The sequence below is a fragment of the Leiobunum rupestre genome, chromosome 7 (assembly GCF_980474605.1).
Source record: "Leiobunum rupestre chromosome 7, qqLeiRupe1.1.hap1, whole genome shotgun sequence".
Lineage (NCBI taxonomy): Eukaryota > Metazoa > Arthropoda > Arachnida > Opiliones > Sclerosomatidae > Leiobunum > Leiobunum rupestre.
This window is the reverse complement of record NC_143390.1, coordinates 18,662,412-18,676,741: the sequence shown is the minus strand read 5'-3', so window position 1 is coordinate 18,676,741 and position 14,330 is coordinate 18,662,412. Positions and strand designations below refer to the sequence as shown.

Genomic DNA, 14,330 nt, shown 5'->3' with positions numbered 1-14,330 from the left:
TTGACATAAATCTTTTGATTAACTAGTTCACATCGGCCACATCATATATTTCAAAACTACCACCCAAAAATGGTGCTTTATGTCGTACCCCCAAAATGTAATTCCTCTTGGAAACCCCTACATTGATTAGGAGTTTTACCTCGTATATTTAAACTAGTCGAGAAGCCCACCCTACGGGTGGGCCCTCTGCTAGTTGTGTGTTTCGAGGCACTCCACCCCAGTAAGCCCCCCTGCCCCTTTTTCCCATACCAGAATTACCGTGGTACCCTGTATCCTTTTGCCCTCGCAAAAATAACTTAAAAACTGGCCTTTCTCTCTCGTCACAAAACCCCCAGTAAGGCACCCCTCCCCCTTTTCCCCATGCCAGAATTACCGGGGATACCCTTTTCCCCGCCAAAATAACAAAAACTCGCCTTTCTCTCTCGTCCCAAATTCCCCAGTAAGGTACCCCTCCCCCTTTTCCCCATGCCAGAATTACCGGGGTACCCTTTTTCCCCGCAAAAATAACAAAAAACTCGCCTTTCTCTCTCGTACCCCCTGTACCCGTGTAAACCCCTAGTACCCGTGTAAACCCCTAGTACCCGTGTAAACCCCTAGTACCCGTGTAAACCCCCTGTACCCAATGGCAGATTTGCTACCCTTCATGACGAACAGAAACAAATACGCTCGTCCCTTAAAATTTGAAGAGACCGAGAGACCGCCTCGCCTCGCAGAACGGCGGAAAGGCCGGAAGCTTGCCGCATTCCTTCTCCCAGCTTTGACTATGTTACCTACTGCTGCCCTGACTGAGTATAAAGACTCCAAGAAACCGAGCTAATAAGTTTTCTCGACCACAGAATAGCGAGGAAAAAGAGGAGCCACTACCCATACGCGCAGATTTTAAAACCCGGCCGGCTTAACAGGGTAAGGCAGTCCCGATTTCCTTAGTGACTAATCCAAAGCCCGAACATCGGTGGTTCAAGGTCGACTATAATTACTTTAGCGTGGCAGGCGGGTAGGGGGGGGGGGGGGGTTCACGTCGCTGGTGACTCGCTATCTCTGCCTATACGCTAGTCGAACCACCACCGGTGACAACGCGAAAGGCAGTCCCGGTTTTCCTCTGTCCCATGCCGCCTGTGTCTTCGCCCGGTTCGCTCCCCGCCTTTGGTACCAAAGCGAAAAGCAGCAGCTTCTCTCTCCGTCCCGCGCTGGCTTTTTCTTCTCCGCCCCGCCTTCGGCTTCATGACAGACTAAGCAAACATTCCTGAAAGCTCGGACGTACGACCGACGACGACCGACGTACCAAGCGCTCTAGTTGGGAAGCCCGGCCTTCGGCCGGACCCCAGCTAGTAACATTGACCCCGTACACCCATTAAAACCCATTTTATCCCTGTAAAAAAACCGTATACCACTGTAAGACACCCTGTAGGCCATTCTTAACAGCTATAACGACTACACCCAAAATTTCTGAGTACTTCTATAAAAATCCCTCTAGACGGTTTTTCTTTACATTGAACCGCAGGAAGTCAACGTTAGACAGGAATAAGATCTAAATCTAATAAAACGAGCGTAACATAAATAAGTATTACACCATAAGGTAAAATATGGGTTTATTTTTGAGAAAAAATGAAATGCATAAATACATAAAATATGTACAATGAAATATATATAAATATAGCAGTATGAACGTTGCAAATTAAAAAATCTCTTTATACACAATATTTTTAGTGAATACCGTTTGTTTACGCGGTAAAAGTTTACCTTGGTAATCGGTGTCTAAAACTTTGATTTTTAAGTTTTTCATTGATACCACCCGGGAAAATGCTACGTACAATTGACCGTGCGAAACCACTGGTTCCGGTAAATAAACTCCCACGTTATTGAGAGTCTGACCCTGCGCCTTGTTAATGGTCATGGCGAATGCCAGTGGCGTAACTAAGGTCCTCGGGGCCCCCCCGCGAAACTCTTTTTGCGGCCCCCTTATGTGACTCTTTTTGCGATAATTTTGTTTACTACTAATAAACAATGGCGATTTTAAGGAGGGTTTTGGGGACTTAGCACTTTCAAAGCTATGCTTCCACCATCTTTCCTTTCCTCCCAACCTTTCCGAATAGCGAAAACCGCCCCGAAATTTGATTCGTAGATGCCCCCTAGCTAGGAAAATGTAACTCAGGGCAAGACTCACTGGCTATGTATTTAAATATAATAAAATTGTTTGCACGTGTTTGAATTTTCGGTATAGAGAATAACTATAAAGGGTTTCAAATTATATTCTTCCAACATATTTTACGTAGAAACTTAGAATAAGTAAGAATTAAAACGGCTTATACACAGGGTGTTTTGAATTGCTCTGACTGGGCAGTTTTTTCAGAAACTGCAAGAGATAGAGTTGCGAAATTTCCAGGGTATTATTTCTAGTGTGGAATCGATTTTATACCTAAATTTCAGAAAAATGGGAAATAATTTCGGGTTTTTTGTACGTAAATGAAAGAAGTGTCGGAAAGATTTAATTGAACATTTAATTCGAATAACCATAAGAATTTTACAAGTGAGGTTCTATGATACCTTCGTTTGCCGCGATACATGTTTGGGCACGATGAAGCAGTTTTTGAAACGAGCATCTGATCATATCAGGAGTGACAAGTTCGAAGGCTGCAATGATTCACTTAAATTCAAGAGCAGCTGAGCAAGGCGTAAAAGTGGGGAAAGCGGTTATACTGCCATCCACATTTCAAGGTAGTCCTCCAAATATGGCTCAATCCTACCAAGACGCCATGGCCATCGTTAGGAAACACGGAAAGCCAGACCTCTTTATAACTGTAACTTGCAATCCAAAATGGAAGGAAGTTGAGACAAACTTGGCTGGGGCTTCTCGCGAAAACCGTCCAGATCTAATCGCGCGTGTATTCCACGAAAAATTAAAATTTTTATTAAAAGATATAATGACACATAGCGTTCTTGGTCGTGTTGTGGGCAAAGTTCACGTCATTGAATTTCAGAAACGTGGCCTTCCACACGCTCACTTGCTGATAATCCTGAAAAGCGAAGTTAAACCGAGGTCTAAGGATGATATTAACAAGTTAGTTTAGGCAGAAATTCCGGATCCCACTCATGACCCGGTGCTGCACGACATTGTTCTCCGTCATATGATTCACGGAGCTTGCGGGAAGCAAAATCCAAATTCCCCGTGTATGGAAAATGGTCAGTGCACAAAAGGGTTTCCAAAGGATTTTGAAGCCGAAACGAGAGAAAATATCGACGGTTATCCCCGATATCAGAGGCGACCCCTTTCGTCTTTGAGTCGAAACCCGTATGCCAGTGGCACTATAGTCATAGATAACAATTCGGTCGTTCCCTACAACCCGTATTTACTAAAAAAATACAACTGTCATATTAACGTTGAAATTTGCGCATCGGTGAAAAGTGTAAAATATCTATTTAAATACGTTTACAAAGGGTACGACTGCGCAAATGTTGAAATTCAGGGAGACGGTAGCGGTACGTTAAATCACGAGGAAATTAAATCGTTCGTTGATTCGCGCTACGTCAGCGCCCCGGAAGCTATGTGGAGACTAAACGGCTATAAAATGCACCAGCAATCGCAACCAATTATTCGCTTAGCAGTGCATTTGCCGCAAATGCAGCCTGTCTATTTTGTCAAAGGGCAAGAACAAAGTGCTCTGGAAAAAGCGCGAATTAAAAATACAACGTTGACGGCGTGGTTCAAACTAAACCAAACTAACTGGGACGCTCGCCGCCACCTGTACGTCGAAGTTCCAGAACATTTTGTTTATGATAAGCAAAATAGCAAATGGAAACCGAGAGTTCGGAGTTCAAATGTGATTAGTCGCATGTACTCCGTGAGCTTAGCTGACGAAGAGCGATATTATATACGGTTACTCTTATTAAACGTTCGAGGCGCCCAGAGTTTCGAATATTTAAGAACGGTTGACGACATCGTATACCCCACATTCAAAGAAACCGCGCGTCGAAGAAATTTATTGGCTGACGACGTTGAATGGTACAATGCCTTAACAGAAGCAGCCCTGTCCCAAATGCCAAAACAACTTCGGCAGTTATTCGCATTTATTTGTATTTTTGGGGACGCATCGGACTTGGTTGTCCTTTGGGATAATCATAAAGACAATCTGTCGGAGGATTTTTCTTTTAGAACGGATGCCAACCCTGAGAATCAAGCACTCTGGGATATTCAAGGCACTTTGATCATACATGGAAAGAAGTGCGAAGATTTTGGCTTACCTATTCCCGTAGTACCTACACCAGCACTGCCACTATCCCGAATGCAATATACTGCCCTGAGGTAGAGCGCGCAAAGGGAGCTATTTTACAGTCTCAATTGAATGATGGCCAGAGGCAGATCTTTGACTTAGTCATGAAAGCCTAACGGCTTTCATGACTAAGTCAAAGATCTGCTTAGCGTCTAATGTATTGTTCCTTATATTCGAAACGGAGGTTTCTGTCAGCGGCACGGGTAGTTTAAATTGTGAGTGGTATGTTCTACCACCTTCCAGTAAAGTAGCTGCAATACCTGTTGGGGCGACAGCAAGAACGATATCTGATCTTCTTCGTAGATGCCCGCGGTGCGGGGGCCCGGAGTTCCAGGGGGCCCCTTTTTAGTTCGTTTTATAACCTCTATCACGGCACGAGCTTTTCAGTCTGTAGGAAAATAATTTCGGTCATCATTTCCGATAAATCTAGGATAAGTATAAATGAAGAAAGTCTAGAAACTTCATTGGCAGAGTTTCTTTAAAACGTGTGCAGGGGTGGAGAAATGGGGTACGCAACTGCGTAAGGGCGCAAAGATTTTTGGAGGCGCAAATTTTCTAGTTCCAAGTTTCAGAAAAATCGGAAACAAATTCTGGTTTTTGTAAAAAATATTTTTTCACCGGTAGGTGCTAGAAAAAACGTTTCGATGAGAACGTTGTAGAGTGCTGTCGAAAATGTTCAAAGAAATTGGTTTCATTGGAAAAGAGCACTGTTTCACGAAGATATGAGCTGATGAAAAAAAAACAAGCTGTTCATAGGGGCCAATAGCCTTCGCATTTTTGTACGTAAATGAAAGAAATCACGTTACAGTCTCAATTGAATGATGGCCAGAGGCAGATCTTTGACTTAGTCATGAAAGCCGTTAACGATGACGCGGAACGTAAGAGGTATTTCTTCGTTGATGGTCCTGGTGGTACTGGAAAAACTTTTTTGTACAACACACTACTTTCTGTACTACGAGGAAGATCAGATATCGTTCTTGCTGTCACCCCAACAGGTATTGCAGCTACTTTACTGGAAGGCGGTAGAACATACCACTCACAATTTAAACTACCCGTGCCGCTGACAGAAAACTCCGTTTCGAATATAAGAAACAATACATTAGACGCTAAGCTCCTCAAAGACGCGAAGCTCATTCTATGGGATGAAGCCAGTATGACACCCAGTCACGCACTGGTAGCAGTCGACAGACTATTAAAAGAAATTAGCGGAAAAAAAGAACCTTTTGGGGGTAAAGTTATGCTTCTCGGAGGTGATTTCCGTCAGACATTGCCGGTTGTACCAAGAAGCCACAGAGTAGCTGTTGTTCAAACAACCATTAAGTATTCATCCTTATGGTTAGTATTCACTCAGCTTAAACTAACTGAAAACCTCAGGACCGGAGATGAGAAAGCCTTCGCAGAATGGCTCATACAAATCGGGGAAGGTAAAGTTTCAAATACTGACAACTTAGAGTCGGACGTATTAGAAATTCCTACGGAAATGTTGTCAACATCCGGGTCTTTAGTGACCGATATTTTCGGTAATTCCTTTACCGCTAAGCAAGGAAAAGATTTGGCAAAACGTGCAATTTTGTGCCCTAAAAATGATCACACATTTAACATTAATTCGATCATTTTAGATAGGATGGAAGGTACCAAAAGCATTTATTACGCAGTCGATTCGGTATTAACTGACGACGAACAAGAAAGGATTAATTTTCCAACTGCGTTCCTCAATACGCTCACTCCTTCCGGTATGCCACTTTATAAATTACAATTGAAAAAGGGTGCTATAGTCATGCTACCAGTGGTGTAACTAAGGTCCTCGGGGCCCCCCCGCGAAACTCTTTTTTGGGCTCCCTTATGTGACTCTTTTCGCGATAATTTTGTTTACTACTAATAAACAATGGCGTTTTTAAGGAGGGTTTTGGGGACTTAGCACTTTCAAAGCTATGCTTCCACCATCTTTCCTTTCCTCCCAACCTTCCCGAATAGCGAAAACCGCCCCGAAATTTGATTCGTAGATGCCCCCTAGCTAGGAAAATGTAACTCAGGGCAAGACTCACTGGCTATGTATTTAAATATAATAGAATTGTTTGCACGTGTTTGAATTTTCGGTATAGAGAATAACTATAAAGGGTTTCAAATTATATTCTTCCAACATATTTTACGTAGAAACTTAGAATAAGTAAGAATTAAAACGGCTTATACACAGGGTGTTTTGAATTGCTCTGACTGGGCAATTTTTTCAGAAACTGCAAGAGATAGAGTTGCGAAATTTCCAGGGTATTATTTCTAGTGTGGAATCGATTTTATACCTAAATTTCAGAAAAATGGGAAATAATTTCGGGTTTTTGTACGTAAATGAAAGAAGTGTCTGAAAGATTTAATTTAACATTTAATTCGAATAAACATAAGAATTTTACAAGTGAGGTTCTATGATACCTTCGTTTGCCGCGATACATGTTTGGGCACGATGAAGCAGTTTTTGAAACGAGCATCTGATCATATCAGGAGTGACAAGTTCGAAGGCTGCAATGATTCGGTGACGCAAATCTTCGTTATTCTCAACGGGCGTCTCGTAAACTTCTGCTTTGATGAACCCCCACAAGAAAAAGTCCATCGGAGTTAGGTCCGGACACCTCGCAGGCCATCGAACGTGACCGTTCCTGCCAACCCAACGCTGAGGGGACTTTTTGTTAAGATGCTCAACTACACATCTAGGTACGTGGCGTGGTGCGCCGTTACGTTGGTACCACATCTGTATGTAAGCTTCCAGCGGAATATCTTCTAAAGCGTCTGCTTTTTCGTTCTGCAAAAGCGCCAAGTAGCGTTGTCCATTAAGACGAGATGAGAGGAAAAATGGGCCAATAACTCGATCCCCGAGCAAACCCGCCTAAACATTCAGTCGGAGTTGTTGTTGATGATGGTGAGGAAAACCCCAGTGAGGATTTTCGTCACACCACATGTGGGCGTTTTGATGGTTGAAAGGCCCATCTCTCCCAAAGGTCACCAGCATTTGAATGATGTAATGTAATGATGGGTTCTCAGAAATCAAATCTACGTTCCATATCTCCTTCGTGAAGAGCTCGGTGGAGGGTCGCTCCATACGGATGGAAGTTATGATTGTGAAGAGTGGTCCACACGTAATTCGTCGATAACCCGAGATCGTCGCTTGTACCTCCGACGCTTGCTCGAGGATACGCAACAAAATAGGCTAGAACGGTGTCTCCCATGTTGATGTCTTGACGGCCTGGTCCACGAAATCTGGGATTGACGTTTCCGTATGTCTGAAAGTCACGAACCGCTCCAAGAACGGTGTTGTGGCTTGGTCTTCTATCTGGATATCGAACGGTGAACAATTCACTAACCCTTTCCGCGTTACAATTAACTCGACCATAAAAGCACGCAGATCACGAGGAAAATTTAGTGGCATGTTGATTAGATTCAATAAACGTTATAGAATGGTTGAAAACCAAAGGTTTCACATTAAATACTAATTGAAAACTTGACCTTTGTGCGTAGTTGGCCTACTGATACGTTTTTAGGTCTACTGTAGGCCTAAATTGGCGTTTTTGTAAATTACATGTACTTTTTTTAAGGAATTTATTCTTTTAACGTGATTTCTTTCATTTACATACAAAAATGCGAAGGCTATTGGCCCCTATGAACAGCTTGTTTTTTTTTCATCAGCTCATATCTTCGTGAAACAGTGCTCTTTTCCAATGAAACCAATTTCTTTGAACATTTTCGACAGCACTCTACAACGTTCTCATCGAAACGTTTTTTCTAGCACCTACCGGTGAAAAAATATTTTTTACAAAAACCAGAATTTGTTTCCGATTTTTCTGAAACTTGGAACTAGAAAATTTGCGCCTCCAAAAATCTTTGCGCCCTTACGCAGTTGCGTACCCCATTTCTCCACCCCTGCACACGTTTTAAAGAAACTCTGCCAATGAAGTTTCTAGACTTTCTTCATTTATACTTATCCTAGATTTATCGGAAATGATGACCGAAATTATTTTCCTACAGACTGAAAAGCTCGTGCCGTGATAGAGGTTATAAAACGAACTAAAAAGGGGCCCCCTGGAACTCCGGGCCCCCGCACCGCGGGCATCTACGAAGAAGATCAGATATCGTTCTTGCTGTCGCCCCAACAGGTATTGCAGCTACTTTACTGGAAGGTGGTAGAACATACCACTCACAATTTAAACTACCCGTGCCGCTGACAGAAACCTCCGTTTCGAATATAAGGAACAATACATTAGACGCTAAGCAGATCTTTGACTTAGTCATGAAAGCCGTTAGGCTTTCATGACTAAGTCAAAGATCTGCCTCTGGCCATCATTCAATTGAGACTGTAAAATAGCTCCCTTTGCGCGCTCTACCTCAGGGCAGTATATTGCATTCGGGATAGTGGCAGTGCTGGTGTAGGTACTACGGGAATAGGTAAGCCAAAATCTTCGCACTTCTTTCCATGTATGATCAAAGTGCCTTGAATATCCCAGAGTGCTTGATTCTCAGGGTTGGCATCCGTTCTAAAAGAAAAATCCTCCGACAGATTGTCTTTATGATTATCCCAAAGGACAACCAAGTCCGATGCGTCCCCAAAAATACAAATAAATGCGAATAACTGCCGAAGTTGTTTTGGCATTTGGGACAGGGCTGCTTCTGTTAAGGCATTGTACCATTCAACGTCGTCAGCCAATAAATTTCTTCGACGCGCGGTTTCTTTGAATGTGGGGTATACGATGTCGTCAACCGTTCTTAAATATTCGAAACTCTGGGCGCCTCGAACGTTTAATAAGAGTAACCGTATATAATATCGCTCTTCGTCAGCTAAGCTCACGGAGTACATGCGACTAATCACATTTGAACTCCGAACTCTCGGTTTCCATTTGCTATTTTGCTTATCATAAACAAAATGTTCTGGAACTTCGACGTACAGGTGGCGGCGAGCGTCCCAGTTAGTTTGGTTTAGTTTGAACCACGCCGTCAACGTTGTATTTTTAATTCGCGCTTTTTCCAGAGCACTTTGTTCTTGCCCTTTGACAAAATAGACAGGCTGCATTTGCGGCAAATGCACTGCTAAGCGAATAATTGGTTGCGATTGCTGGTGCATTTTATAGCCGTTTAGTCTCCACATAGCTTCCGGGGCGCTGACGTAGCGCGAATCAACGAACGATTTAATTTCCTCGTGATTTAACGTACCGCTACCGTCTCCCTGAATTTCAACATTTGCGCAGTCGTACCCTTTGTAAACGTATTTAAATAGATATTTTACACTTTTCACCGATGCGCAAATTTCAACGTTAATATGACAGTTGTATTTTTTTAGTAAATACGGGTTGTAGGGAACGACCGAATTGTTATCTATGACTATAGTGCCACTGGCATACGGGTTTCGACTCAAAGACGAAAGGGGTCGCCTCTGATATCGGGGATAACCGTCGATATTTTCTCTCGTTTCGGCTTCAAAATCCTTTGGAAACCCTTTTGTGCACTGACCATTTTCCATACACGGGGAATTTGGATTTTGCTTCCCGCAAGCTCCGTGAATCATATGACGGAGAACAATGTCGTGCAGCACCGGGTCATGAGTGGGATCCGGAATTTCTGCCTAAACTAACTTGTTAATATCATCCTTAGACCTCGGTTTAACTTCGCTTTTCAGGATTATCAGCAAGTGAGCGTGTGGCAGGCCACGTTTCTGAAATTCAATGACGTGAACTTTGCCCACAACACGACCAAGAACGCTATGTGTCATTATATCTTTTAATAAAAATTTTAATTTTTCGTGGAATACACGCGCGATTAGATCTGGACGGTTTTCGCGAGAAGCCCCAGCCAAGTTTGTCTCAACTTCCTTCCATTTTGGATTGCAAGTTACAGTTATAAAGAGGTCTGGCTTTCCGTGTTTCCTAACGATGGCCATGGCGTCTTGGTAGGATTGAGCCATATTTGGAGGACTACCTTGAAATGAGGATGGCAGTATAACCGCTTTCCCCACTTTTACGCCTTGCTCAGCTGCTCTTGAATTTAAGTGATCTAGTAATCCGCTATATTGTTCTACTCGGAGTTCTTTTTGGTGTTGACGAATGAAATTCAGTCGATTTGCTTCCATTTTTATATATGCGTCGACAATAAATTGTTGGGTCAATTTGCCAGAGCTTAAAAATGGATTAAATGAGTCTCTAACAGCCAGGATATGACTATAGTAATCCATTTGGCTGATTTAGTACGACGAACCTGAGCTAGCTAAGTTAACGCTCCAGCCATCAGAGCCATATGGATAGAGAAGAGGATAAATCATGGGATCACATTTGGGATGTAAAATTGATAGTTGCTGAGTTGAATCCGATGCTTTGTTGTAGATCCTGATATCTCTATCGAATGGCGGCTCTCCGTCGATATTTTGGAAAACTATAGCGATTTCATTGGCGCGTGGAGCATTGTATCGCCTTTGGTCATTAGAGGCGTCTGAGGAGATTGACAGTGTTAAAACGGGCACGTCTTCACCCGTGATCTTGAGAAGAAAACTCTTTTTCTACTTCAGCCATCATTTTGAAGGACTTCGCTAAGATATTGTTTTTTTAGCATAAAATCTGTAAGAAGGCCATAGTCACGCGAAGGCATTTTACGTTTTCCGGAGTAGACATGCGGACGTTGATCGCCTCCTCAGAGTCCAAAACGTAAAGCCGAGCGAAGCGACGCTGCTGTCCAGACTTGGGATGCACAGTTTTAGACACAACGTGATAAGTTTGTCCGTGTATTTTATAACAAAAAGGACCATAACCCGTTGCATGCGTTATCACAGCACCCATCGACGCAAACGCCACAGCACTATTATATGACCTAATGTTATCTTTGAAGTTTTTGGCATTTGAACTATCGCCCAGTAGTAGTGCTTTTAGGAAATCGGGGAATGGCAGTGAAAGTGGAAGCACCACCTTCACCTTCTGGCAGCAGTAGGTAAATTTACCGTCCGATGGTTTCTCGGAAGGAAAATTGAGAGAAAGACAAAACTGACACTCTACTGACAATTCACCGAAAAATATTTCGGCTATATCACATACATCACAATTGGGAACGCGGGCGATGTTGTGTTTTTTCTGCCCAACAAAAGTCATGAATAGAGAAACATTGTTACTCACATCCGAGATTGGATGGGGCTCTTTCGTTTGTAGCGTAATTTATATAGGCGAAGACGAAGCGGCGTCTGTAGTGGCGGCTGTAGCGACGGCTGAAGTCGAAGCGGTGGCTGTATCTGTAGCGACGGCTGAAGTCGAAGCGGTGGCTGTATCTGAAGCGACGGCTAGTTTTTTTATGTTTGCTGCATATTTTTGTCGCCGTAGCGCGTTCCTCCGAAGGCGTTTTTCTTCTTGCAGACATTTGCTTTCTTCATCTTGTGCATATCCTTGCAGACGTTTTCCTTCTTCATCTTGTGCATATTTCAGTCGCGCTAATGCGTTCCTCCGAAGTCGTTTTTCTTCTTGCAGACATTTTCTTTCTTTATCTTGTGCATATCCTGGCAGATGTTTTCCTTCTTCATCTGGTGCATATTTCAGTCGCGCCAATGCATTCCTCCGAAGGCGTTTTTCTTCTTGCAGACGTTGTTCTTCTTTATTTTCTGCATATATCATTCCCGCCAATGTGTTCCTCCGAAGGCGTTTTTTTTTCTTGCAGACGTTGCTCTTCTTTATGTTCTTCATAGTTCAATTGTTTCAACTCATGACTGCGGAGACGTTTAATGTCGGTAGTTTCTACATCGCGTACAAAGCTTCGCTTAACCAATACAGAAAGTTTATTTGGCATTGGCATCGTGAAGCAAACCAAAACGCTGACCCCGAACGGCGCAGAAAGTAAAACAGGCCGAAACTGTGACGGCGAGAATAGTCCGAAAACCAATTCTGCCAATTCTGAAAAGAAATACATTTCGCCGCTAGACGGATCTGCCGCGCTACGACCGCGGGTTATAGACGGAGAAATGACCTTTGGCGATGTCACGTTATATAGAGAGAGATTAACCTTGTAACACAACAGTGCGAAATCCGATCCGAAATTCAAAAAACATACCCAATGAAATACTCAATGACTTAGTATTAAGGCGAAGCGCAACGGCCACGGGTTATACACAGAGATCGGCGGACTCTGGGCTCTAAAGAGTCCGAGAGCTATTTTTGGGCGCGAGCTCGACTCTTCCGGAGAAAAGAGAAGAGCGCGAGCGCGAGCTCCACTGTTCCGGAGAAAAGAGAAAAGTGCGAGCGCGAGCTCCACTCTTCGGGAAAAAAGAGAATAGCGCGAGTGCGAGCTCCATCCTTTGGGAAAAAAGAGAAGATCGCGAGCGCGAGCTCAGCCGCTTAGAATAAAAGAGAAGAGCGCGAGCGCGAAATCAGCCTCTGAAAAAAAAAGAGAAGACCACGAGCTTCAGCTTCTGAGATAAAAGAAAAGAGCGCGAGCGTGAGCTTCAGCGCCGCCCTTAGAGAGCGAAATTTAAAACAATTGATTTCCGCCATTCTTCACGAATCACATCACGTGGTGCTTTTTCTGAATGTGAATTTCCCAGAATCTATCGGCTTCTGAGAGAGGGCGCTTCTCATTACGAGCAGACCGTGAGCTCTAGCTCTTCTTCTTAAAAGAGCACGAGCGTGGGCTCGCCCTCTTGTACTAAAAGAGATGAGCGCGAGCGCGGGCTCGCCCTCTTTTATTAAAAGAGATGAGCGCGAGCGCGGGCTCGCCCTCTTGTACTAAAAGAGATGAGCGCGAGCGCGGGCTCGCCCTCTTTTATTAAAAGAGATGAGCGCGAGCGCGGGCTCGCCCTCTTGTACTAAAAGAGATGAGCGCGAGCGTGGGCTCGCCCTCTTGTACTAAAAGAGATGAGCGCGAGCGTGGGCTCGCCCTCTTTTATTAAAAGAGATGAGCGCGAGCGCGGGCTCGCCCTCTTGTACTAAAAGAGATGAGCGCGAGCGCGGGCTCGCCCTCTTTTATTAGAAGAGATGATCGCGAGCGCGGGCTCGCCCTCTGTTATTAAAAGAGATGAGCGCGAGCGCGGGCTCGCCCTTTTGTACTAAAAAAGATGAGCGCGAGCGCGGGCTCGCCCTCTTTTATTAAAAGAGATGAGCGCGAGCGCAGGCTCGCCCTCTTGTACTAAAAGAGATGAGCGCGAGCGCGCGCTCGCCCTCTTTTATTAAAAGAGATGAGCGCGAGCGCGGGCTCGCCCTCTTGTACTACTCACTGTGAAAGAGAAGAGCGCGAGCTCGGAAATTTGGTTTTTGCCTATCTCTGGTACTTATACACAGAGAAATTACCTTCGGCCATGTCACGTTAGACCCGATTTCTGAAATATACTCAACAGGGGCGCCGATCCTGTGGGGGCCAGGTGGCCCGCCCCCCCCCCCCCCCGGGAACCATCCTGGAGGGACAGAGCCCCCCTGGGAAATGGGCTCATTTATTTTTTCAGGGAAGATACAACTTTTTATGTATGAACCTTTTATAAACTCCGGTGACGGACAGTCGAAGCCAGTCTATCGCATAGTTAGTCGACGCTTGTTAAAAGCTTTTATTTAGAAATATAACCCCAATTCTCCGACTTCTATGCTGAATTCAGGGATATTCGGGCACAGTCTATAGGTATACGGTACAGAGTAAGTCACAAGTGCAGTTCGTGAAAGGTACTAGGCAGCACGGTAATCGCCGCTAATTTAAGTTAGACATCATGAGACCGGCTGAACTACAATTTTTCTGCGGAGTACGTTTCGTTCGAGGGGCTATCACTAACTTGTAAGCTTAATCGTTGTGCCAGCCCGTACCTTTGACTGTACTAATGAGATTACGCGTAATCTCTATAGAGTCTGTACCTTTATCAGTGTTGAGTACGCGTCATCAGTGTACAGGCCATCTGACCGTGGTTATCCCCTTGGTAGCGACATAGCGTTAGTGAGTTGTGGGTGCTAGAAATCGAAAGTTAATTTTTGTCTAATAAAATTAAAATATACTCTTGTGGGTGTTAATATTTATTTTGAAAGATTTAATGAATCTAATTGTGATTAGATTCTCTGAAAACGCTGATTCCAGAGCTGACAA

At 44.0% G+C, this 14,330-nt stretch overlaps 4 protein-coding genes across 4 annotated transcripts; 2 read left to right on the top strand and 2 right to left on the bottom strand.

Annotated features, from left to right (window-relative positions):
- The first annotated feature begins 3,125 nt into the window (after nucleotides 1-3,125).
- Nucleotides 3,126-4,304, top strand: LOC149934981 (uncharacterized). Its single transcript, XM_090153498.1, has one exon. It carries the CDS (start codon nucleotides 3,126-3,128, stop codon nucleotides 4,302-4,304), a length of 1,179 nt encoding a protein of 392 aa, XP_090009624.1.
- Nucleotides 4,305-5,055: 751 nt separating this feature from the next.
- On the top strand, nucleotides 5,056-6,063 carry LOC149934980 (uncharacterized). The gene has a single exon (XM_090153497.1). The coding sequence runs from the start codon at nucleotides 5,056-5,058 to the stop codon at nucleotides 6,061-6,063; it is 1,008 nt and encodes a 335-aa protein (XP_090009623.1).
- A 2,568-nt stretch (nucleotides 6,064-8,631) lies between these two features.
- Nucleotides 8,632-9,810, bottom strand: LOC149934979 (uncharacterized). The gene has a single exon (XM_090153496.1). It carries the CDS (start codon nucleotides 9,808-9,810, stop codon nucleotides 8,632-8,634), a length of 1,179 nt encoding a protein of 392 aa, XP_090009622.1.
- A 672-nt stretch (nucleotides 9,811-10,482) lies between these two features.
- On the bottom strand, nucleotides 10,483-11,377 carry LOC149934978 (uncharacterized). Its single transcript, XM_090153495.1, has 2 exons — nucleotides 10,889-11,377; nucleotides 10,483-10,773 (listed from the first exon to the last, which is right to left on the bottom strand). The coding sequence occupies exons 1-2, from the start codon at nucleotides 11,375-11,377 to the stop codon at nucleotides 10,483-10,485; spliced, it is 780 nt and encodes a 259-aa protein (XP_090009621.1).
- Between the last annotated feature and the right edge of the window lie 2,953 nt (nucleotides 11,378-14,330).